This window comes from Lasioglossum baleicum, chromosome 16, assembly GCF_051020765.1.
Source record: "Lasioglossum baleicum chromosome 16, iyLasBale1, whole genome shotgun sequence".
In the NCBI taxonomy this organism is placed as follows: Eukaryota; Metazoa; Arthropoda; class Insecta; order Hymenoptera; family Halictidae; genus Lasioglossum; species Lasioglossum baleicum.
The window spans coordinates 3727664-3753259 of NC_134944.1; the positions used below are offsets into that span (position 1 = coordinate 3727664).

Sequence of the window (25596 nt, forward strand, 5' to 3'; positions counted from 1 at the left end):
AATGACAACCACCGACAACCACGGATACATCATCCCCTAAGCACCTTACCTAACACGTGATGCATATTTTCGTTGCAGGTATGGCCGATCGCAATCCCGAATTTGCAAGTCCAGCAGAGCAATCAGCAGATCTGCCACCAGACACTAAACTCGACCTCGCAAAACCAAGATGTGAACGGCTGTGCAACAAGAAATCCCCAGCAGAGGTTAGGTCAGCACAATATGTCGGGGATGCTAATGGGTAACCCGCTGATCATGAATCAGCCAGCTGCAAATTTCAACAACATGACTCAACAACAGCAACAGCTGCTGCAACAACAGCATCAACAGCTGATATTGCAGCAGCAGCAGCAGCAACAACAACAGCAGCAGCAGCAACAACAGCAGCAGCAACAGCAACTAATGCAACAGCAGCAGCAGCAACAAACCCAACAACTATTGCCGCACCATCAACAAATGCAGCATATGCAGATCTTACAGCAGCAAGAGCAACCCCAGCATCAGAACACAGTTGTGAATCAACTGACCCAACAGCAGGCTCCCCACTATCTGAATCAATTAAACCAGCAATCGTTGCACGTGATGCAGCAGCAGCAACAAGAGCACATAAATCAACAGCAGCAACAGCAACAACAACAACAACAGCAGCAGCAGCTTCACATGCAACAGCAGCTGCAGAAGCACAAGATGCAGCAGCAGCAGCAGCAGCACTTGCCGCAGGAGGTCGACCAGCAATCGGGGAACTTTAATCCTCAGCACCCGTCTGAGAACTACGTGCATCACATGCAACCTGCGCAAGTGTCGTCTCAGCCCTCGCTGCATCCTCAACTGCATCAGCTGCACCCGCATCAGATGCAGCAGCAGTCGCAGCAGCATCAGCCTAATCAACACGTGATGCAATCCCAGCCAGCGGATCCCTTCCAGATGCAGATACAGCAGCTGCAGCAGCAGCAGCAACAACAAGTACCTCAGGTGTGCGTCCAGCCCCAGTATCCTAATCAGCAACTAAGCCACCACTCCATGGACGTGATGCAACAGCAGAACGCGGGTTCGGTGATGAACACGATGAACACCGCTGAGATTCAAATCAGGCATAACCGTACGCCATCCGTGACGGACGAGGACATGAACGCCAAACAGATGCAGCAGCAGCAGCAGCAACAACAACAACAACAACAACAGCAGCAACAACAACAGCAACAGTTGTTGTTACAGAACCATCCAATGCAGCGGCATCACGTTGTTCAGAACGGGAACATGTCGACGAACTCGCACGAGAACGTCCAGCGAATGTACGCTCAGAACCAGGTGCAATACCCAGCGAAGAACTTCGACGCGTCGAAGGGGAACGCAGCCGATGTGAAGCATCAGCAACAGCAGTACGTGCTGTCAAACGTGGCGGGAAGAAGCCCGAACACCAATCACGAAGCACAATCCGGTATGGGACCAAACGGGCAGCCCGGCAGCATGCATTTCACCTCTAGAACGCCACCGTGGCAGCAGAACCGACCAGCGGCTGGCACGCACCAACCTCCTCTGGTCACGGTGCAGAACATCACCTGTAACTCCTTCGACCGAGTCCCACCTCTGCATCATCACATTCCACAGGCGACTACTTGGACCGACGAGGTGGCGCGGAAGAAGGCGAAGCCTAGCAAGGTGGTGGTGAAGAAGCAACGCCAACAGCACAGCGTCAGCGAAGTCAGGAACAACAGTTTAGACCAATCCGCGGCGAGTCCGATCGACGAGTTCAACGACAAGGCGCACCAGAATAGCAATCAGATCGGCTCCACGGTGAACAGCAGCGGACCGTCGTTCTTGGAGGATCCTAGCGGCTACCTGGCCCAGCAGACAGCGCTGTTGAACAGCACGATATCGCGGCAGACAGGGGTCAGTAGTTCGCAAGTGGGCCTGGTGGTGAACAACTCGAAGACGCCGCAGACGAGCCACAACTCTCACCTAGCGAACAACGCCTATCTTCCACAACCAAAGCCTTCCTCCAGTGTCAGCCCGACGAGCACGTCGACCTTCAACTCGGTGAAGAATCACGCTACCTCGCCGGTGGTCGTGCACAGCAGCATGACGCCCACGTCGAGCAACGGTGGACCCGATTCGGAGAGCAGTCCTTGCCAAGGTTGCGTGACCAGCGCCGATACACAGTCGTTCGTGCAGGACCAATACAAGCAGCAGATTCAACGCCAGTACCTGATGCACTCGGATCAACGCGAGGACCCCGTCACGTCGTCCACGCTCGGGGAACAGTATCAGAACAACCAGGCTGACTCGAGGCCCATCCAAGGCGGCACTGTGAGCACTAGTCATGGTTCCCCGATCGGTACGAACAGTCCAGCGAACTCGGACACACCAGCCTCGTCCACGCCAGGAATCTCGCAGCCAGCCACACCGCAGAGTCTCATCTCGTCGCAACCTTCGACCCCGCACAGCTACTCGCAACCGCCCACACCTCATTCGCACGCCACCTCAGGCCAGGTGCCATCCCAACCGCTAACACCTCAGGCTCAGCAGCCGTCACAGTCTTCGATGAGCACCGGTGTCCAAGAGCAACGCTCCGAGACACCTTGCTCCGCGGCGAACAGCACCAGCGGGGTCACTGTTTGCAATTCCTCGATGCAGACGTCCTCGTCCATGACGGAAAACAACATGGTGCCCCAGGTGGTCAAGAGGCAGACCATCAGGCAGTCGTCGTTGGATGGCTACCAGCCGCATCCTCACACCGTCAACGCCGTCACCAGAGTACCCATGAGCCACTTTACAGGAACATCGTCAGTGATAACCACCATGGCCAGCGGACACACCGTCAGCAGCAACACCATCACTTCTGTGCTCGCTGGGAGAGCTAATACCGCTACAGTTTCCATCAACACACCTTCCGGCATACCCAATCCCGCGATACCAGACATTCTCTCCAACAAACCGCAACATCAGACGTCCCCTACTTTAACAAATGTCCCAGTCACATCTGTGAACGCTCATACCTCCCTACCAAGCAGCCAACCGTCGATAGCGATTAGTGTGACAAAGTCGCCGTTGGAGATGGTCCAAAGCGTCGTCAGCAGCATACAAGTACCTCAAGCTAGCACCAGTTCGCCGGTGCAGCCGCAGAATCAGCATCAGCAGCATCAAACGCAGCAGCACCCTCAGTCCAACGTTCAGGTCCACAATGTTCTCACTTCTGGCGGAATGCTGAAGCATCCTACGGGGTCCACGTTACCACCTGGTCATATCCTCGTGTCCAGTGGTGGCCAGTTGATCATGGCTAGCACTGGATCGGGTATCAATGGCGTGATGGCTCCACCGCCGCCGAAGATCATCTCGAATTCCAGCTCTATGCCGCCGTTATCGGTGTCGCCGATGGTCACGAGCGTAACCGGAGCAGTCAGCCAGGTGATCCCAGCTGTGGGCGTGGCTCAGCAGGTGATAGGTCAGCCCACGGTTCTGGTGAACACCATTCAGACTCCTGTACTTATCCAACCTGGTGTGATGACGATGGACAGCATAGGCCAGAACGTTCAGATCCCTCATCTAACGGTTGCCACTGGAAACGTGATACAGAACGCTCAGTCGATCATCGACGCTAACCAAGACGTCGCCAGAAACGCGAACCAGGGTATGGTGAATCGGCAGCCGGCTCTGCTGTCTCCCGAGTCGATGAGCAAGAAGAAGGCGTACAAGAAGCGGAAGGGCAACCCGCAGACGGTGGCTTCGATGTTGCACATCGCTTCGTCACAGCAGAACGCAGGGATGCTGATGCAGTCGCAGTCGAACTTCGCGCAGCAGAACTTCCAGACCCAGAGTATAGGCGGTCCGATGCTTCAAGCGTTGACTATTGTCCCGGGGAAGGGAGGTGCGCCAGCGCAATTGGTTATGAACGGACAGGCTGGGACCACGTCGGCGCAGTTCAACGCCCAGCAAATCATCACGAATCCTCAACCGACCCAGCAGATCAATCTCCTACAGCCGGTGAACCTGTTGAACGGCGCAGCTGGCATGGTGCAGAACTTCCCGACCATCCAACAGTTCATCGTCCCCGGTATCGGCAGTATGGTTATGTCTGCCGACGGGACTGCCACGTTGCTTCAAGACACCGGTAACATCGGCATGCAGCTGCAGATACAGAACGTGAACGGTCAGAACGTGCTGACTCCGGTGCAGAGTCACAGCGGAATATTCAATCCCAGTCAGAGTATCTTGGCAGCTGGTCCCGCGGGGATGGTGATCCGAGCTCCCCAGGCCACTGGTGGCAAAATCATCCAGCAGCACAGTCCCGGCGCGCAATTCCTCTCGCCTAACAGCGGCCAGTTCCTGGTGAACGGCACCACCTCCTTCGGCAACCAGCTCAGTCCCATCGTAGCGAACGTGAGTCCCAACCAACAGGTGACTTTCAACACCTCGCAGGTCAGGCCGTCGAACATGCAGGGCCAGCAGGAGTTCATACAGATGAACGGGCAGACCTTGATGGTACCTTGCGGAACCGCGCAGAACATCGCTGTCTCTTCAGCGTCTAACCAGCAGAATACAACGTTTGTGCAGCAGAATACCACGATCGTTCAACAGCAGACCACCATGGTGTCCAACAATCAGATACCGAACTTTCAATCCGCAGCTGGCAACGGGACGACGGTTGACCCTTCTCTGAACATCGATCACAATCAAAGTTATATTCTGAGCTCGGGTATGATCCAAGGGAAGGCGCCCACCTCACCGAAGAGCAGCGTCAATTCGCCGTCCGCGGATCAGAATGTCGAGCAGCAACAGTATGTCCTTGCTACTAGCAGTACGACTGTTGTGGAGAAGACTGCGCAACAGAGCGATCAACATAGTCCGCTGATGGCGAGACATTCGGTGTCGACGCAAACGGCTGGCAACCAAGCCAATATGGCGCAGTCTGCGATGATGAGGCAGGGGTCGCCTCCGGACACCACCACTCTCAGTCCTGGGAATAGTCAGAGGTCCAACAGCCCCGCTGTGGACACCACCACGCATGGAGCTGCTTCGCCCGCGCCGCCCATCACTGCTAGACATCATTCGTCGTCCACGGTAATGGGGATTACTTACGAATTTCACGAGGTCAAGTCGGTACAGTGTTTTCTAGATTAGTGTCCCGATTATCTGGCCTACAATTGTCCTAGAACTGTCCTTCTTTGCGTCCAGAACATACATCGTTCATTACTAGACTGCGGGTCTTTGTGCATTTATGAAGAAATTTTAGTTTATTTTTATTTTTTAATCCTGCTTTCTCTCTCTCCACAATCAATGCAGAATATTTTTATCTTGCATAAAGATCCGCAGTCTATAGTCATGACGCTTCTCGGCGACCGTCGAAGAACACACAGTATCCCATTCTCAATAAAACATTGTATCAGTAATTAATGTGTAATGTAATTAACTTTAACAGAAAAGTAGAAGACAATTTAATGATGAATCTATGATTTCCAGCCGATGGTTCATTGCGTGTCGAGCAGCGAGCCGGACTCGGGCGACGTTCCGGTGGCGTCCGAGGACTGGAGGATTCAGGGTATCACGACGAAGGAGATAACGCTTAGCCAACCGGGTCTCCACGGGAAGACGTACGTGGAGTCGACGGTGACTACTGGGATCCAGGTTGGTACCCATGTAGATCAGGTCAACCGTCATCTAACTCTAACAGACATGCACCAGCCAGCCGATACGACACACCCTGAAAACACATACGCTGACTCACAGGAGCATATGGACACATCATCACCAAATCATTCCATATATTCAGACACAATGGACCACTCCCCATTGGAAGATCAGCTGACCGTCGATAACAAAGACATGACGGATCTCTCTTATACAGAGATGGACGTGAACACGTTACCGGTTGTAGGTCACGGTCATTATCAGCCGATCCTCTATCATAGCCAGCATCATTACGTTCCAAACGCTAACGTTTATCGACAGCAAGCTTTAGTGCCAGACCACGCGCATTACACGATGCTACCTCAGAAATTTGACGACAAGCATAACGTCGAGCCGAGCCAAATTGACTCGCAGGTCGTGCAGCATATCGTAGACCAAGATGTCAACGCGCATAACTCCGAAGATAAGTCTTTGGACGAGCAAACAGTTGGCGTCTCTTATTGTCCCGAGAACGAAAACTATCAAAAATTTGTAAGCGTCGGCATCGCCACGCCACCCGGCCTCTATCCACATTTGTATAATTACAGGTCTGATCCTAATGGCATTGCTGTCGTTAATTACTCGCCAAATAAACAGGCCTATATAAACCCATACATTTACAATCCGTTCGTCTATGCGCAAGAAGTCGACGACGGTGATGACACCGACTCGTCGTCAGATGATTAGGATCATTTTTTTTCTTCTGATTTTATTACGGGTTCTTTGATCAATTTTTTGTACATTTTAAATTCGAGTGGCATTATCTCAGCCCGCGAGGGCCTTTGACGCGTTTTAATCTATATACATAAATAAATATATATATATAAATATATATAATTATTAAGTTTGTAATTAGTTTGTATTTAACGTTATCGAACTTCTAATTGCAGACAATTCTTTTTAGTGGAGCCGAGTTCACGCGAGGCTCGCGTTTCTCTCTCTTTTTTTTTTAGCGTTATTATTTAAAATGTACATTGCAATAATGTAACTTTGTGTAAACGAGACGAACAAAAAAGAAAAACGAAAGGAAAAAAAGCACGCGACACGCATAGGGAAAAAATCGTCGTGATTCTTTATATAAATATGGCGAACAGAGACGAATAATAAATTTTTGCTGAACAATAACTTTCTGTTTTGAAAGTCATCTGGTATTACATTATTCCTGGAACAATTGGCAAACGATTACCTTGAGACATGAGCATGCGTAATCAGAGTTTGGATTTCGTCTATCTTGGTACCACTTTTCTCGTTTGCATGCCGCGAAGAATGAAATTTTTCCGATGAGGATCTCGCTGGAAATATACATACAGTGGTCGTAGAAAGTATTCGTACGCTGGTTGATTTCAAACAAACCTTTGCTATATTGTTTAGTAACTAGTTTTCTGTAAACAATGATTATACGTATATATTCTCAGAAATGAATATGCACGTATTTATTGCTGACAGAAAGATAGTTGACAAACAACTATTTCAGAAAGATCTGTTTGAAATTGATCAGTGTACGAATACTTTTTACAGCCAGCGTATATAGAGGGGTCGGGTAAACTTTACTTTACCGGACTCAAAATTAGTACCTTTCTCCTACGAATTATGATGTATTTGGTATGTAATCCAGTAGATTTCTACCTGATCGACCAGATCGAAGTTTCGATCCTCTACGATCAATAGTTGAGCAGCTATGGTCGCTTAAAGTTGAGCATTTTTGATTACCTTACCTGTTGAGAAACTGGAAATATGCTCAACTTTAAACGATCGTAACTTCCGAACCATTGATCCTACAGCATCGAAACTTTGATCTGCAGGTTCCCCGGGTTCAAATCTATTGGATTACATACCAAATACATCATAATTCGTAGGAGAAAGGAACAAATTTTGAGTCCGGTAAGGTAAAGAGCAGCCGAGGGGTCTTTCGAGTCGACACAGATACCAGATTTGGCGGTCGTTAGATTGAATTGATATAAGCATGCGATTTGGTAGGCTTGTGCCTGAGTTGATCGAGTTGTATTTGACAGATCTATACGACAGAGACGTTGAAGCAGACGGAAGGTGTGGTGAGCACAGTGAGGTGCGAGGGCAGGGAACATGCCCTCGGCCGCGGAATCAAACGAAAACTGGACTCCATCCATTCCATGCATTCTACCCTGCATGAAGACCAAGATGGTCAGTATTGTATGGTATTCTTAGACGTTTATCGTGCATTAGTCGCATAAGTAGCTCGGCCAAACGACATTTCAAAACAAATCATAAAACCATTCGATCAGACTTTAAGATAGGGGTCGGTAAACTTTTCTTGGAAAGGTCCAGGTCGTAAAATTTAGACTCGGTGTTCCGGGTAGCGAACTTGAAAATATTTACATGAGTAATTCCACCCATAGAGCAACAAAAAAAAAGGTTCAAATTTTTTTTTTATTAAATAGTTTGCCGATCCCTACACTAAAGCAATCGCTTTTCAAAATTTCTTGGAAAACCATTTCGACGAGCAGCAATGGCGGAAAAGAATGATCTCGCAGTTGTTCGTCGACGTTTGGTGCGTACGGAGTGTCGTCGTTAAGAGTGCTTCTGGCTCTAGCAGATCGTTAGGATAGCAATACTTGAGGGAAAAACACGTTGCTGTTCACTAAAATTTCCTTATTGTTTTCCCGTAAATTGTCGAAGCATGCACGTCAGCTCGTTAATATAAGTTCGCGTGCGTCTGCATGGTTATATTCTTTGTTTTCGTTTGCTGAAATGCATGTAAAACTGGCACACGGTTGCGTATTACTGCTTGTTGCATGCTGATTGCTTTGGTGATGCTTTTTACATGACGCGGAGTTACGTAAAACGAAGTGTTCTGTGCGTGTATCGAGTTTCGAAATATGTACTTGTGGTCGAAAGTTGCTTTTCCAAAAGAGAGGAGCGAATAATGTGGGGCAAATCATTTTTCATAGCATTGTCAGCTGGCACAATTTTTAAATGGGGAGCTAATAGCGTGGGGCAAATAATTTTTCATAGTATTAGCAGCTATTACGATTTTTTAATGGGGAGAGAATAATGTAGGCCAAATAATTTTTGCTAACGTTATCAGCTACTACAGTTTTTAAATGGGGAGTAAATTTCTCTTGGGGATTTAAATGGGGAATGTTTAAATGTGGGGCAAATAATTTTTCATAGCATTGTCAGCTAGTACAATTTTTAAATGGGGAGCAAATAGTGTGGGGTAAATAATTTTTCATAGTATTAGCAGCTGCTACTATAATTTTTAAATGGGGAGCAAATAATGTGGGGCAAATAATTTTTGATAGCACTATCAGCTACTACAATTGCGAAACGATCTCATTATCCTCGATAAAGAATGTACAATTACTTGTTTGATCCCCTGTAGCTCTCTCGAAACAATGTTGAAAGCTTTCAAAGCAAAATCCTATCCACTCGCGAGCGAAACTCTCGAGCATCTCGCGCAATTGGTTCCCATCATGATTCCTTGAAAAAAAAAAAACGAAACACGAAGAGCGATCACACTTGCAATATTTCCCGAGGTGTTCTCAGCAGGTAAGTGATGTCAGTAAGCATACTAAACGTTTTTCCGTTGGCTGATCAAAAAAAAAAAAAAAAAAAAAAAGAGGAGACTCGATGCTTGTTACGCACCAGTAACGGCGGTGTAAACGACTGACTCATAAACTGGCGAATAATACCGGGAAGATATGTTGCGTTTTGTTTTTCTACTAATTGGCTGTCAGGTTTGTTAATACCGTTGTCCACATGCAGTCGTCACACACGAATCATTGAGAGAAAGTGCGCGAGAGAGTGAGAGAGAGAGAGAGAAAGGGGGCTGGAGAGGGGTTCGCAAAGTCATTGGATCATTTTCGGTGTGGCTCACCGGTTTATTTACCGAAACTGCATTTTCCTCCAGCATTTTCTTGTACATAATCACCCTCGCCGCGTCGCATGTGCATTATCTCCGCGAGGGATCGTTGTTCTGGGTGCGCCGAACCCGTTCACCTAAGCTACGTGTATGCGCGATAATTTGTCACGTAAATCTGCGACTTTATTGCCGTCCGTAATTTCGCGGGTTCGAAACGAGTGTCCGGAAAATTTACGTCCCGGGGATCCGTCGAAGCGACGAGAAAATTATGACGAGACCTCGCGAATCGTGTCCCCTCGGTTTACGACCCCAGCTGTATTTATATGTACTAATGGGAAACGAAGCGCCGTATTTTCGTGGAACACGCAGATCGGTTTTATTTCACGCGGCGCGCGAACGTGTGTTGAGAAATCGGTACGGTTTTATCACGGAGATCTCGACGACGAGTCATTGCATGTGCTCGACTCACATATCCGATATTTCATTTTGCCACTGATCTCGCCTACCACCATTTGAATGAAGCTACTAATCATTTATTTAACGAGCACACGCGCGAGCAAGAAGCACAGTTGGAAAAACCACGGTTCGACGACAGCGGTTGCTGTCCTTGGCGGAAACTGTTCGATCGAAACTGCGAAATGGTGTCTCTTATTCGTTGGTGCTATCGGTAGAGAATGCAACAAATCGAAATTACAAAATGCAGTCTTTTCGATGAAATATTAAGAACTTGTATTTCACAGTATTTATAAAATGATGAGCATTTCTGTCTGTTTATCAAATAATATATGCTGCACCAACAAGTAAAAATTATATGATATTTTTTTATGATTGCAACTGAATATTATTTATTATATTGAATATTATCAATATATCAATGCAATGAATGAAGTAAGATTTCTCAGAGAAACGAATCAATCTCCGAGTAACATTTATATCTAACGTTGTAACGATTGTCTCTGCAGATGATTAATCTGTTAATTTGTTCGATCGAATACTTTCAACCAAAGTTAACCATCGAGTCTCGAACCGTTTCGAGGACCGTTCCAAAAGCACGCACCAACAGCATAAATCATTTCGTTGTACTGCGTTGCACTATTGGCCAAAGTAAATCACGCTGACTCGCCACCATGTTTTTCGGGCCCTCAATTCATTAGAAAAAAAGCTGAAAAAAAACGAAAATAGAAACGAGAAATAAAAGCGAGAGAGAAAATGGAAAAAGAAAATCTCGTGTGTTTGAACCGTTTAGTAACCAAGGCGAAATCAGAGGAGAAGAGCCAGAGGAAACTGGAAGTGGGTGAGCTAGTGTGGGGCGCCGCAAGAGGAAGTCCGGCATGGCCGGGCAAGGTCGAGTCTTTAGGCCCCCCGGGGTCTATGACAGTCTGTGTCCGTTGGTACGGGGGCGGGGGCGGTCGGAGCCAGGTCGAGGTCAAGGCTCTCAAGTCCCTCTCCGAAGGCCTCGAGGCGCATCATCGTGCGCGAAAAAAGTTTAGGAAGTGAGTCGCACCACCTCGTTTCGCGAATTAACAAGTCCACTTTGTTAACGAGTTCTCGATCACACCTAACCCGAACCAGCAGCCAATGATAATCGAGTCTCTGCTGTTACGTTTAAGGAAACGCCTCGCGCCGCTGCGATTTTTATAGAATGCTTTCTCTTAAAGAATTCTTTGGAAAAAGCCTTTTTTTTTTTGAAAGACCCTTTTCATTCTAGAATCGCAGCTGCGCGTATCAGGTGTGTTTTTCAATCTACACTCTATATAGATATGCGCAATTCTTTTATTCTGCTTAGTATTGCTGTTTAAATAGAGCTATTATTCTATCTTTAGTAACATGTTCTTTGTAGCATATTCGTAGAACGTATTACTCGCAAGTCGAAATTTAAACATTTGTTATACTAATACGCAGGGTGGTCCACATAAATGTCTTCTTTCAATTTCAACCCTTAACATGTTCAATTTTTTAAATTTTCCTACAATTTTAAATGATATCGCACGACGAATGTTTTGCAAATGTTATTTTTCTCTCAAGTTTTCAAAATTCTGGTTGGCACGAAAGCGTATTTAGACTTGAATTGCATTTTAGAATTGGACGATACCACTTTGAAAAATAATTAAACATGCTTGGGCACGGAAAATAAATTTCTATCTCGTTCCGGTACGTTGTAATTCGGCTAGAACATTTTTATTTCACATTAATTAATTGTTTAGCGCTTTTATCAAGTTGCCAGAAGTGTGTTGACGTTCTTAAACTCTTTCAATCTTTACACTGTTTGAAATTCCGCCCACCCATTCTTGTGGAACATGCAGGTGGACCACCCTGTATAAATGTACGGATGCAAACGATATTTTACTAAAGAGTTACACTGTGAAGAGACCCAAACACCGTGCCGTAGAATGACGTTCCTTGAGCCTAACCGATTAGCCGAGTAGTAGCGTATCGCATCCTAGATGTGTCACGGCTTCGCTGTTACCCTCTTTTTAAGCCTGTCGAAATGAAAGCCCTCGCCGGAGATACAACCCTGAGGAGACTAACGCCACGATTTTCTCGTGTCCCCCGTTTCTTCTTCTAGAAGTCGTAAATTGAATATGCAGCTGGAAAATGCGATACAGGAGGCAATGGCTGAGCTGGACAAGGTGCCAGAATCGAGCAAGGACAAGAAGACATCTGGTAGCAAGTCCTGCAGGTTGCAGGGACTGAAGGAGCCACCGGGAGGTTCGAGGTCCGAGGTGAAGAAGTCGTCGAAGAAGTCTGTCGTCGGAGCTTCGAATCCTGTCTCTTCCGAGCACAAACAGTGTCGATGACCTTCGAACCCGTCTGCTTAGGCCAACGGTGTACTAATCTTGTAACCTACGCGTGTAACAGGTGTTTCGACGATGAACGCTCGGAGTACTCGCGCGTCCGTAGCATCTGTGATCAAAGAGAGAACTCGTTCTACCTTCTTTTCGCTACCTACTCGTACTAGTATCGGCGAATCAACATTTTTATAAACACTCTGTGAACGTAAACTTGGTACGAAAACGACGTAGAATGAGAGCGAATCATTGTTGTCGTCTCTCTCCTCTGTCGACGAAAGGCAACCAAAAAAGGAACTTCCAGTATTAGAGGTAAATGGAATGGTTCTTTCGATTCGTTGTTTATAGACAGTGGTGGAGTTGCCGATTACGTGGGTCGTCGGTATGTTATATGTAGAACTCGATATTTCGAATCGCTTTTTCCTGCGAAATAACTGGCGGTCGACTTTAGTTTCGGAAATATCGGCGGGACACTTTTGTATGTTTGCTGATTAACATTTTTAATAAATGTTCATAAATTCTGTTCAATCGTCGAGTCTGAAAATTATAATTACAAAGTAATTCAATTACTGATCAAGAATAAACTTGTTTATCACGTTCGTCTCGGAAAAGAAACATAAATTGCGGAAAGACGTAGGAGAAAATTATTACAGAAATAAAAGTAACGCTATCTAATTGGGAAACACGGGTAGAAATGAAAGATATGTTTCACATTAGCACTAAACCTTCCGCCACCGGTCAAAATGACCGGTTTCACATTTTTTATTTTACGATTATTGAAATTACAAAAATGATTTCGTAAGAAATGATTGTATTACAATAGAAGCCGCACAAAGTCATGTACCAGTTACTTTTAAGGGTAAACTTTACTTCACCGGATTCGAAATTAGTATATTTCTCCTACAGATAGTAGGAGAAAGGCACAAATTTTGAGTCCGGTAAAGTAAAGAGCAGCCACTTTTACGGCTCGGTAGGTTTAGTGTTGAGCGTCGAGTAATTTACATTAAATTGTATCTCGATTACACTCGTGAGTCTAATTATTAGCAATGAATTTAAGTGTAAGTAATTCAATTTGATTTAAATTAGCACAACTCTCTGTTTACAAGTAAAGTGTATTTCGCGATTATCTCGTAAACTAAAGTCGCCCGCGAAAAACTTGAAAGGAGAATGTTGAGATCTTGATATAACGTAATATCTAAAGTTCATTGAAATCGGAGAAAACCCCCACGTCATCGGCAACTATACCTGGACAGTTTATCCTATCTCACGACGATCCCTGTAAATACCGATTACTTTCGTGTTTCTCCTACGTCGCGACTCATTTCTCCTGTACATAAGTCAACGAAAATTACGATGATCGAGTCTCTATAGCGAGATGGGAAAACGTTAGATCGATCCAGTCGAGGACTGAGTTTGTCCGGCTCGAGACATTCCTCGGTTGTAGAATAATTCGTCGTTTATTCACGGTAACATTCATCTGCTAACGTAGCGTGTACAGTTTTAGAGCGGAAAGCATTTTTCCTATTTGGTGTTCGACGAGCGTTTCGACTCCCCGCAAGAATTTTAATCCTAATCGTATTTAAAATGTGGGAAGCGTCGTGTGCCGTACACTTGATTTGTTGAGAATATTTTCAAAAAATTTACTCGACGCGTTTCTGAAACGAAAATTGTTGGATTGTCGTTGCGTGCCGACGCCGGTGCACGAAAATATTGTTTCTTTAGAGCGAGGATAAAAGTAAAAAGGAACTTGTTGCATAGAGCCTTCGCGTGCTGCAACTGGACAGCGGATTTTTACGCGTTTACAACAAAAATATGACGGCGAAAGCATATTAGAAGAATTTCAAGATACAGTTACACGATTTCCAACCTATTCAAAATACTAAGAAAGAAAGTTTCTTGCAAACCGGATGGAAAATGTTTATATCGCATAAGGATCCGCTGTCCAGCTGTAACGCGCACACTATAGTTGCATCGCCGCAGGACCCGAAGTTATTTGCTCGAAGATTCGTGCGTTCCTCGGAGAATATAAATAGTCGGCGATCTCGGAGGCAATCGTTAAAGTCGGCGAAACGATTGTGAGCTGGTTCGAGAAATTCATTCGAGTTCGTTTAATTAATTTAAATTAAACGTCTCTATTTGGCGGAGAGTTTTTATTGCGAGAACGGAACTTTAACAATTTCCACCGAGGGGGCAAACAACTTTTTCCTGCGCGAAGATCAACGAGTTGGAAAGTTTTCTTCCCGTGGAAAAGCGGGAATGTAAAGTGTCTCGGGTAGCGAGTTTCTGTTGAGCGTAGTTTTAGCGAAGGCGTACTTACATCGCGACTCTTCGAGCAACAAGCGTCTCGAGTGTTACATTAACATTCACGGACACGAGGCCGTGAGGCGTGGAAAAACGGTATCTCGAAGAAGAAGAACAAGAAGAAAGAAGAAAGAAGGGCCCGGTGAACTATACTAATCCGGGCGCGTTCCATTTTGAAACACAGTTTTACGCGACCCTGAATTTCTTTTTTAAAAAGGTCGACGATGCACGAGAATTAGTATCCGCGACGGAAGAGAGAAGTATAACAAATACACACACGCATACACGTACACACACGGACACACGAAAAAGACCGAGCGCAGGTAGTTTTTAAAAACGATATTTTTGCGAATGAATCAACGTCACTGTACCTACAGAGAGATACTATTCTCAATCAATCATTTTTTAGATGGCTATACATAAATATACAAGGTGTAATTCTTTTACCGGGACGTCATCGTGTTGGATCGCGTCAGATATCGAATAGAAAACACGACACGTTGGGATCCTTTTTAAACACGGCCGGCGACCGGGTCGGCGTTTTTTCAGAAGAAAAAAAAAAGAAAACCCCGCGCGTAAACCGACTTTTGTAAACGTTATTCCGTAGACGATATAAATGAATGCGAAGAGAGTACGACGACAGCGTAATCGATGTGCCGCGGACTCGCGATCAACCAAAAGGGATTTTGTACATAAGACATATGCCAGATTGATTCAGAATTGGAAGTCTCTGCGAGGTGTCTTGTCCGGGCTTCGATCGACACACGCTGGGATCCAGTTTCAACGAGATTTGGGGCTTTCGGGTAGCTTGAAGTAAAGTTTCTTTAAAAAATCACCAGAAAACCGGCAAAAAAATCACGTAGACCGGGTACGGGCAATTTTTCAACGCGTATCCGCAGCGAAAGTTCGATAAGCGTCCGAGTTCGGGGCTGTAGGCGTTCCCAGGCCCCGCCTTCGCATCCAACGACCAACCACGCGCGAGCTCTTCCCACCTCTGAGCGAGAGGCCGTACCTAACCGCCTCCCGAGCCTTGAAGCTCGTCGAACGATCGCTGTGAAGTGTGCGAAGAACCCGAGTGGGCGTGGTTTCAGAGCCCGTACCTGAAATAGACCGTCGAAGGAGATTCGAGAGACGTTGCTCCGCCTTTGTTTCAGGTGATCTCGCTACGATAAGGAGGAGTACCTCGTCCTTATTTTTTTATCGAACGAAAGAAAATCGAATAACGACACGACACCATCGTCGCGCAACTTTAGCCCCAAGACACGAGAAATGTTCCTTTGCATGCACCACGCATAAAACATGTACAAAACTTACAGAGTAAATCTTTAAAAAGTTAGTAGAGTATAAATACGGACATCTTGTTCCGAGTGTCTCGGTCCCGGGGAAAGCTTTCGATGCGTTGCTTCATTATATTTCGTGAACATACGGTTTTCTTCGGTTTACGTGTGTATCGTATAATTCTGTATACTCTTGGATCACACCCTGGGAAGCAATGTATTCAACGATACGACAAAAGCTTTCGGTAGATCTGAACGTACACTCTAGACAGACAATAAAGAACAAGTATCAAAAAATCGAAGAGGATCGCGCGAATTCGCTCGTTGCGTAGCATCGACGCTCCTGTACTCGTCAATTTGTCAACCGTTGATTATTCGTTGCTACTGTAACCCATCGTTAGGCTGCGGATCTCTATGCGTTTATAGAAAATTTTTTAAATTGAACATGTCGATATTTTCCCTACTATCGAAATCGTTGAGGGGAGAAGTAACATTCAATTTAGTTTCTATTAGGTTGTCCCAAAAGTCCCAGTGCAAATTCAGAGTAGTTTTTAAGGAAAGCAATGGCATGGTTGACAAAAGGGGTAGCATAACACTTTAGATACCGGAAGGAATATTAACCCTTTGCACTCGAAGCAATTTCAATTCCAATATCAAGATATTCATTTCAACTCAGATCAGTTTTGTTCTATATAATCTTTTTTACACTGTGCACATCAAATTTGAACCTGTTTTCTTATATAACAGTTGAGCTTTTTACAATTTATAGAATACAGACAAATTTTTAATAATGTTGAAAATGTTTTGAATAATAGTATGGCAATTTTTAGTGGCGCCTCAGACTCGCCATTCGAGTGCAAAGGGCTAATAATATCAATAATCAATAATTGTGCTGTACCAAAAGAATGCGTGGAAATTTTTTTTAACATTGCAATCTTAAATGAAACTATTGGATGACGTTGTTGAGGGTGCTATTGAGGGTTCCATTAAAAAGTGTTCAGCCATGAACCATAGATTTTTCAAAATTATGCAATAGTCACCGGTCCGTAATGTGTTAAGGAAGAATAAAACACTAACGAACAGAAGATTGTGTCGTTCGTGTATGCCGATGTTATCTAACAATATGGAATGTGCACGCAGTGAAAGAAACTTTTAGGACAAGCTAATATTTCTTGCGATCGACGCAGACGATTTTTATTTCGCATAAAGATCCGCAGGCTATTCATCATGATTCAAATATCAAAAGGCATACAGTGGACCAACGTCACTTTCAGTCGACTGTCATCGGTTCATCTATTTATTTGTTGGAATGAAACCATGCGAATAATGGTACTTTGGAAATGAAGTTTATCTGCTTGTAACACTATGCGAGGGAAGACTGTATGTAGAGTTCAATCATTCAGAGATCAAACGTAAAATTCTAAATGCAAGGACCACGAACAGTTTACCGTTTCCACGCAGCTGTAGCAACGAGTAATCGCCGTAAACGCGCGTAGGTTTTCAGTTATTTTACGCGAATCACGCGCCTCTCATCAACGACCTTCACATCAAAGCAAATCAAAAGAAGCTCGAGAGAAAGAGAACACGGGCGTGTCGACGGGTCTCTCCTCGTACTTGTAGTGATGAAAAAATTTCAAGGAAAACAAAAAAAGTCTCGCTTCCTTCCGCGACACGGGGAACCACGTGTTTGTCGCCAGGGATTACAACCCGTCGTCTAACCTTCAGCCAAACCCGGTTAACCAAGGGAGGTTACTCTAATCCATACTAAGACAACAATAACAACTTGAAATCTAGAAATTAAAACAACAATTCATTCATCTCTTTTTCTTTTCGCTCTTAAACAATTGCCAATCGGCGCTATAACAACAACGCCACAATGCCAGGCATTCTTTGCCATTATTGGTTTATTATTAGACTGCGAATTTTTATGCATTTGTTGTTTATAGAAATTTTCAAGAAAAGCTGCAGTATGAAATTCGACAGGATTTAGTACGATTTTTATTTAATCTGGATCTATACAAATGTTATTACTAGACTGCGGATTTTTATGCATTTTGTGTTTATAAAAATTTTCAAAAAAAGCTGCAGTATGAAATTCGACAGGAGATTTAGTACAATTTTTATTTATTCCATATGTACGAAGATTACTATCGCTGAAAATATGATTTTATTTTATTCCATTGTCTTAAAATTCGCCTACAAAATTTGCAAATTGCATAAACATCTGCAGTCTAGTTATTGCCAATGAAAATAGGATTTTATTCGGTACCACTTTCTTAAAACTTGTCTAGAAAAATTGAAAATCGACACACAACATTCATACTCTTCGTAATTACGTAAAATATAAATTTTCAACTGATTGGCAGCGAAGCGTAATTATAAAACCCGCTCGAAACAGAGTTTCGTGGGTTAGAAAGAACCGAAATCGATTCGGTTCACAGTTACGAACCCTGTTTCGTAGTTTTCCGACCTTCACCGGGTTAACCGGGTTACAGCGGGTTGTTCTTACCCCTGTTTGTCGCAGATTCGTAGATTTCCGTTTTCAAATCAATGCGTGGCGAAAGACATATCACCATGTGCACGGCGATTTCCGAACTGAGCCCTTCCGGTGGCGAAACCGAGAGGAAACTAAAGAAAAAGTAAAAGATGGACGACGTCCGAGGGGGTTCGTTGCGAAGGATATAAAGCAAAAAAGATGGGCGAAACGGCTGGCATCGCTGTATACAAAATGGGACCGTTTTAAAGATAAGACAATTCTAATTTTATCCGCATCGATTCCTTCGAAACATAAATTAACTAGGCACTTACTCGCCTAGTTTCGCGCGAGACCTTTATTATATAGATCTAGATCGATCACAACAAGGAGGGAAGCGTTTTTTGTCCTTTCTCCGCGGTAACGGAGAAGCAAATTCGTGGAAACAGTAAAGACTTACCTCAGTAATGTAATGTACGCAAGAATCAAACGAGAGTACGTATTATAATACTGTAGTGCTGAACGTCCTTTGTATATTTTCCGTAATTGTACATAAATCTATACATACACGCCTTAACGATAATTATTGCTGTACGATAACCGTCGACGTGCGCGTTATTTAATATTTATGCGAATACTTGGGACGAGGGGTCGCGAGCTCGCGGGAAAAGCGACGTCCGTCGAATTCTAATTAATTCATTGATTAATTGATCATCGGAGAGACGTGCTATTCAAATTGTACAAAGTTCGCTCCCTAATTTTTATGTATACTTCTTTTGAATCATCGACGTGTGACGTTTACAAAGTGTATATTTATTTTTCTAGCACCTTTTATTAGGATCGTTTTACCAGTGGCAATTTGTCTTTTGATTCTTTTATCTGTGGATCTTTTTTTTCGTGTAATAATCAAATTCTTGTAACATCCAGCTGATGAATGAATAGAATAGAGTCGACGTGCGTACAATGGAATTTCTTTCCTTATATGATTGAATAAGTTGCACGAATGAATAGAGATTTTCTTTCTTTATATGATTGGATCAAATTTGTTGACAGATCGAGTTTCGCGAACGAATAGAATAGAGTCGACGCGCGTTCAGTGGATTGTCTTTCTTTATACTTTATATGATTCGATTAATTTTTTGCACAAATTAATAGAGCAATGTCGCGGCGCGTTCAATGGATTTTCTTTATACGATTGAATTAGTTAAATTTGCTGAGAAATCGAGTTGTACGAACGAATAGAATGGACTGGATTTTCTTTATACGATTGGGTTAATTAAATCTGTTGATAAATCGAGCACGAACGAATAGACAGCGTCGACGCGCGTTGCTTTCTCGCGAGAGATCGATTATAATTGCGGAGAATTGCGTACACGTTAATGTCTGCTATCTCGAACCGTAAAGAGGCCTATGTTAGTCGACAGTTTCTGCATCGTTTGTTCGTTTTCTTTCGCGAGTTGGATTTCGGTACGGCTGAGAAAGAGTATAGTTGACGCGTTTGGCTGCGAGGGCTGAAAATCACGAGGGGGAGAAAAATTTTTTCGAGAACTATATATAAATATATATATATATATATTTACCGGGTTAGTTATCGAGGTGTGATTGAGAGAAGCGCGAGTTTCTTCGGCAGATATTTATTACTATTATTATTTATCGAAAGCGGGGGGGAATGAGAAAAGTGTAGTTATATTTAACGGAGCGTTTCGTTCGCTTGTTATGTTTTCAGAGAGATATAAATTGAAACAAATTGCGCGCGAGGCGACTTTTGCTCTTTGTCGCGAAACTGTACAGCGAGAATGCGAGAGAAACTGGTGTGCGTATGAATGAGAGAGAGAGAGAGAGAAGAATGGTTGAAAAGAAAAAAAAGGGAGAACAAGAACCAGATGGGAAGAAAAGATGCAAAAACAGAGAAACGAAAATGCAAATTCCGACGGACGAATAATAATATAGTTCTAAGAGGCACCAAAAAATGATAAGAGAAACCGATTAACTCCGTAAGTGAACAAAAAGAAAATAAAACGATTCAACCGTGATCAGGTGAACCATACCGAGTCAAAGAAATTTAGGAAACAGCGACCGTATGCACTTTTTGGTGTACAATATGGATATTAATGCAGAATTAAAATAGCTATACATAATTATTACATCAACTGTCAGTGGTATTACAATAAGAGATGATAATTTTATATTTACAAGATAGAGAGAATCGTTGAATCTAAATGAGTGTAATATACGTCTGTATTATGAAAAAAGAACCCACACATATTACCATAACGCATACTCTCCACTATCACGATTTACCCCTTCTGTGACCACCATTTTCTTCACCCCCTACCCTCCCCAAGAAGTTCCGAGTTAGGACGAAGAAAAAATCTAGAAAAGCTAGCTTATTTAATATTTGGCATAATATTCGTATATATAATATATCATATTATATTATTATATTGATACATATATAATATCATATATTATGTATATACGTAAACAATTATAAATATGATTATAAATATGAATATAAATAAAAGAATAAATACAAGATATAAATATATATATATATATATATATAAATATAAATAAATATATCTATATATATATATAGAGAGACACACAACACGCGTACACGTACATACACACACATACACACATGAGAGATAGAGCATAAAGTAAACAAAAAAATGAAATAGGCTCGGACGGCAATATTTGCATGGCCGAGGAAAAGTATGAAGCTATGTGATCCACTACTACTAGTAGCTTTTAGCTGTAAAGACTTATACTTTATTTTGTAAATTTTGTTTATACAATGTTTGATCGTTCACGCATAATACTATTGTATGTGAAAATAAGTTAATAAATCATTAACATGTGAAGTTATACGATGCTGTATTCGATTTCTGTGCTCTTTTAGTCTTCTATTGTGGCGGCCACGGCGCTGTCCTACGCCGCCGCCGTTCAGAACACCCCTTACTTCCTCGACATATCCCTCTACTATTGTTCTCCGTTCTGCACGGGCCTGGTCAGTGCTGATTCACATCTGGCGACCAGACCCGCGCAGGCCGAATCCTCTCCTTTGTCTTTTCCAGGTCTCGCTTGGGCCTGGTTCAAGGTGTACGGCCAGGCCCTCGCGAACCTTTCCTTTTTACGTCATCCTTTCCTGATTCCCTTTCTCCACTTTTTCCGTTTTATAGCATCCTTCCGCGGGTCTTTACCTGATCCTTCGATCGTCCTGGGTTTGGCCGTACCATCTTCGCTTACTTTCCCCTCCTTACTTCCCACTCTTCTCACTTTCCTCTCCTCCATTCCTTACCTCCTCTAGAGGGTTTTTCAAAACGTTGCCAGAACACTTCTTCGCTAACTGTTGTAGAGACAACTTCGGGTCTCCTGTCATACATCGAGAATATTAAATAAAAGTTGCGTCTAGGATTATTACTGTCGTGCCTAACTTATTCGATCGATACCTCCACAGTATTCTCAATAAATAACATCGGGATTGAATTAATTCTATGGTTGCGCTGTTTATAGATATAGTTAAATAGATCAATGTACGCATTTTTACAACTCTGTACATTGCTTTACATTTAGGAAAAATGTAAAAATAGCGATAATCATAGCGCGATAAATTAATTCTTGCAGGATCTCCCATAAGGCGCCGCGAGAACAACGGCACAAATCATCTGCTCCGTAGAATCTCCAACTAGCGCCATTTCACGTAGCGGCAAAATGCTCAAACTGGTTGTCAAATTACCCACGATCGATAACACTGTAAGGAACCATTGGGGCCATCATCTACGGCGAACGATTCAGCGTTTTCAGCGACTCACTTCTTATCTCACCACGATACACGTTTAATATTGTAATTTTTTTTGGTGAAAATAAAGAATGCTAGTTACAACTATTAATGTGTTCTTTCTTTCTAAACCTACACTGCAGAATTCTATTAACGTCTATTCGTCTTCTTAACGTTTTCGAGGTTTCCGAAAATTTTCGGTCGTCTGACTTATCGTTGAGTTGCACTACTTAAGTTCAGAAAAATTACGGGCGTCTCACTTATCGTTGACTTGTACTACTGAAATTCGTGCCACCTCCTTCGATATCATGTTCTCCTAATACAAAGTTCAATTTTCGAGATTTTCGAAAATTTCCGCCAATTTTCGAACGTCTGACTTGTCGTTGACTTGTACTACTGAAAATCGTGCCACCTCCTTCAATATCATGTTCTCCTAATACTTTCTCAATTTTCCAGATTTTCGAAAATTTTCGACTGTCTGACTTGTCGTTGACTTGTACTACTGAAATTCGAATACCTCCTTCGACATCATGTTCTCCTAATACTTTCTCAATTTTCGAGGAAATTTTTCGAAAATCTCGAAAATTGAACTTTGTATTAGGAGAACATGACGTCACAGGAGGTGGCACGAAATTCAGTAGTATAAGTCAACGACAAGTCAGACGGCCGAAAATTGGCGAAAATTTTCGAAAATCTCGAAAAATTGAACTTTGTATTAGGAGAACATGATGTCGAAGGAGGTGGCACGAAATTCAGTAGTATAAGTCAACGACAAGTCAGACGGCCGAAAATTGGCGAAAATTTTCGAAAATCTCGAAAAATTGAACTTTGTATTAGGAGAACATGACGTCACAGGAGGTGGCACGAAATTCAGTAGTATAAGTCAACGACAAGTCAGACGGTCGAAAATTTCGAAAATCTCGAAAAATGAGAAAGTATTAGGAGAACATGACGTCACAGGAGGTGGCACGAAATTCAGTAGTATAAGTCAACGACAAGTCAGACGGTCGAAAATTTCGAAAATCTCGAAAAATGAGAAAGTATTAGGAGAACATGACGTCACAGGAGGTGGCACGAAATTCAGTAGTATAAGTCAGCGACAAGTCAGACGGCCGAAAATTGGCGAAAATTTTCGAAAATCTCGAAAATTGAACTTTGTATTAGGAGAACATGACGTCACAGGAGGTGGCACGAAATTCAGTAGTATAAGTCAGCGACAAGTCAGACGGCCGAAAAATTTCGAAAATCTCGAAAAATGAGAAAGTATTAGGAGAACATGACGTCACAGAAGGTGGCACGAAATTCAGTAGTATAAGTCAGCGACAAGTCAGACGGCCGAAAATTGGCGAAAATTTTCGAAAATCTCGAAAACTGAACTTTGTATTAGGAGAACATGACGTCACAGGAGGTGGCACTAAGTTCAGTAGTACAAGTCAACGACAAGTCAGACGGTCGAAAATTGGCGAAAATTTTCGAAAATCTCGGAATTTGAACTTTGTATTAGGAGATTATGATAGCGTAGGAGGTGGCACGAAATTCAGTAGTGCAACTTAACGACAAGTCAGACAGTTAAAAATTTTCAGAAACCTCGAAGGCGTTAAGAAGACGAGAAGACCAGACGAGAATCCAATTCATGTTAATCAGTCGTGTATAGGGTGATGAAAAAAGAACACAATAATAGTTGCAACTAATATTCTTTATTTTCACAAAAAACTTACAATATTGTAAATATATATCATGGTGAGATAAGAAGAAGGTGGCTGAAGACGTTGAATCGTTCGCTGCAGATGGCGCCACCATTGGTTTCTTACAGAGATACCGACCGAAGATAATTTATCAACCAGTTTGGGTGTTTCGCCGCTACGTGGAATGGCGCTACTTGGAGATTTTACTGAGCAGATGATTCGTACTGCTGCTTCCATAGTGTCTTATGAAAGATATCAGTGTTGCCTGACAGGGGTAATCGAAAAGGAATCGGGGGGAATACAAGTTCCCCCTCTCTGATGACCAGAGTAATATGTGACACGTTGCGCGACGAGAATAGAGTGAGGCAGAGTGAGGCGAATGGAAGACACGTTGCGCGTGCGCGATAGGGACTGAACGGTGGAATAGGATAGTGGAAGGGGATAAGGTGGAGAGCCTGGAGGGGGAAATGAAGTTGAAACCAACTTCATTCTGGCCACACTGTGAAAGATCCGGCAAGATTCATTTGTCGCACTCTAGGAACAACTAATAAAACAATTATTATTGGGTAGATTCGTTTATTTATCAAAGGAGTACATAAGGATAATCACGCATCACGCGGAAAATAGTTTAAAAAAATACTCGGTTAAGAAAATAATTTCTTTGAAGAGGACGACAGTCGCTGGCTTTCGCTAATCGTCGTCGTCGCTAATAATTGCTCGAGATGAGCCCGGTTGATCGCGTTGTTTTTCGCTCGTTTCATCCTCGCCGTCGCTAATTATCAACCTAGCGTGTTTCACCTCGGTGTTCTGAGACGGTAATGGGTCGTCTTCCTCCTCGCTGTCCAACAGACGACGTTTTTTCGTTGTTCCACGTTCGTCCCCCGAACTGTCCGGCCGGTTTCTTTTCCCGTCGTCTAACAGAAATGTTCGTTTAATGAGCAAGAACTAAATAGTGTCGCTTCTTCTATGCTGGTTCGCTCGTTCCACTCTAGTTTCTTTCTTTACCTGTGTCCTCGGCGTTGATCTCTGCACCGCGATCCTCCCGTTCAGAATCGGAAGATTCCACTAGCAATGTCACACGCTTCCCTTTTCCTTTTGCTGTTGGTTTCTTCGCAGATTCTAGTAATCAATCGATTCGAATTTATTTATACACGTCTCGAGAAAGCATCTTGGTTATTTCCAAAAATATATAAGTTGTTTTCGAGAAAATAGTACGTTTCTAGAAGATTCTAGTAGTCAATCGATCCAAATTTATTTATCTGAAGCTGTTTCTCTAAAATAGTTTGATACGTACCGATTGTTTGAGGGGTTGCAACGCTTTCTTCTTCATCGCTTATTACGACCAACTTTCCGCTCGACTTCGCTGGCATCCTGGAGCTTTTCGTTGGTTTCGGTTTTTCATGAATTTCGATGTCGGAATCAGAGTCCAGCGAAATAGATGGCACTGCTTCCTCCTCTCGTTCTGTTGCTAAAGTTGCAAGAAACTAATTCTGTAGACGTCTGACGATAGATTTAGAACGATTAGGGACGTACCTTTCGAGGCAAAGTATTTTTTAATGGTCTCCAATGCGTCAACATCGTCCTCGCTCTCGCTGTCTCCGACAGTTTCCGATTTGATCTTGCGAGGGGATGGTTTTGGTTCTGTTCAAATTTGATGTTCGGCAAGATTGAAAAAGAGATTGATTTTGTGAGAAAACGGTATGAAGGAACGAGGTATGTATGAAGGAGAATAGCTTGAAAACGATTAATATGAATAAATTGAGAAATAGCATGAAATACAAA

At 43.4% G+C, this 25596-nt stretch overlaps 2 protein-coding genes across 6 annotated transcripts in view; one reads left to right on the forward strand and one right to left on the reverse strand.

Moving 5' to 3' along the window:
• The window catches only part of LOC143217279 (uncharacterized), a 301556-nt gene extending 280774 nt beyond the window's left edge, over positions 1 to 20782 (forward strand). For 2 of the 4 annotated variants that reach the window (XM_076441344.1, XM_076441346.1), the window contains 5 exons: positions 79 to 5058; positions 5458 to 5622; positions 7677 to 7824; positions 10752 to 10998; positions 12072 to 20782. In XM_076441344.1, the coding sequence (XP_076297459.1) occupies positions 79 to 5058; positions 5458 to 5622; positions 7677 to 7824; positions 10752 to 10998; positions 12072 to 12303 (5772 nt within the window). In that variant the 3' untranslated portion in view covers positions 12304 to 20782. The other 2 variants (XM_076441345.1, XM_076441343.1) reach the window with 2 other exon arrangements.
• A 3576-nt stretch (positions 20783 to 24358) lies between these two features.
• Timeout (circadian regulator timeout) overlaps positions 24359 to 25596 on the reverse strand; it is a 210896-nt gene continuing 209658 nt past the window's right edge. For both annotated transcript variants that reach the window (XM_076441354.1, XM_076441353.1), the window contains exons 25-28: positions 25348 to 25455; positions 25109 to 25282; positions 24820 to 24933; positions 24359 to 24728 (exon numbers count right to left, since the gene is read on the reverse strand). In XM_076441354.1, coding sequence (XP_076297469.1) covers positions 24505 to 24728; positions 24820 to 24933; positions 25109 to 25282; positions 25348 to 25455 — 620 coding nt within the window. In that variant the 3' untranslated portion in view covers positions 24359 to 24504. The remainder of the gene's footprint in view (positions 24729 to 24819; positions 24934 to 25108; positions 25283 to 25347; positions 25456 to 25596) is intronic.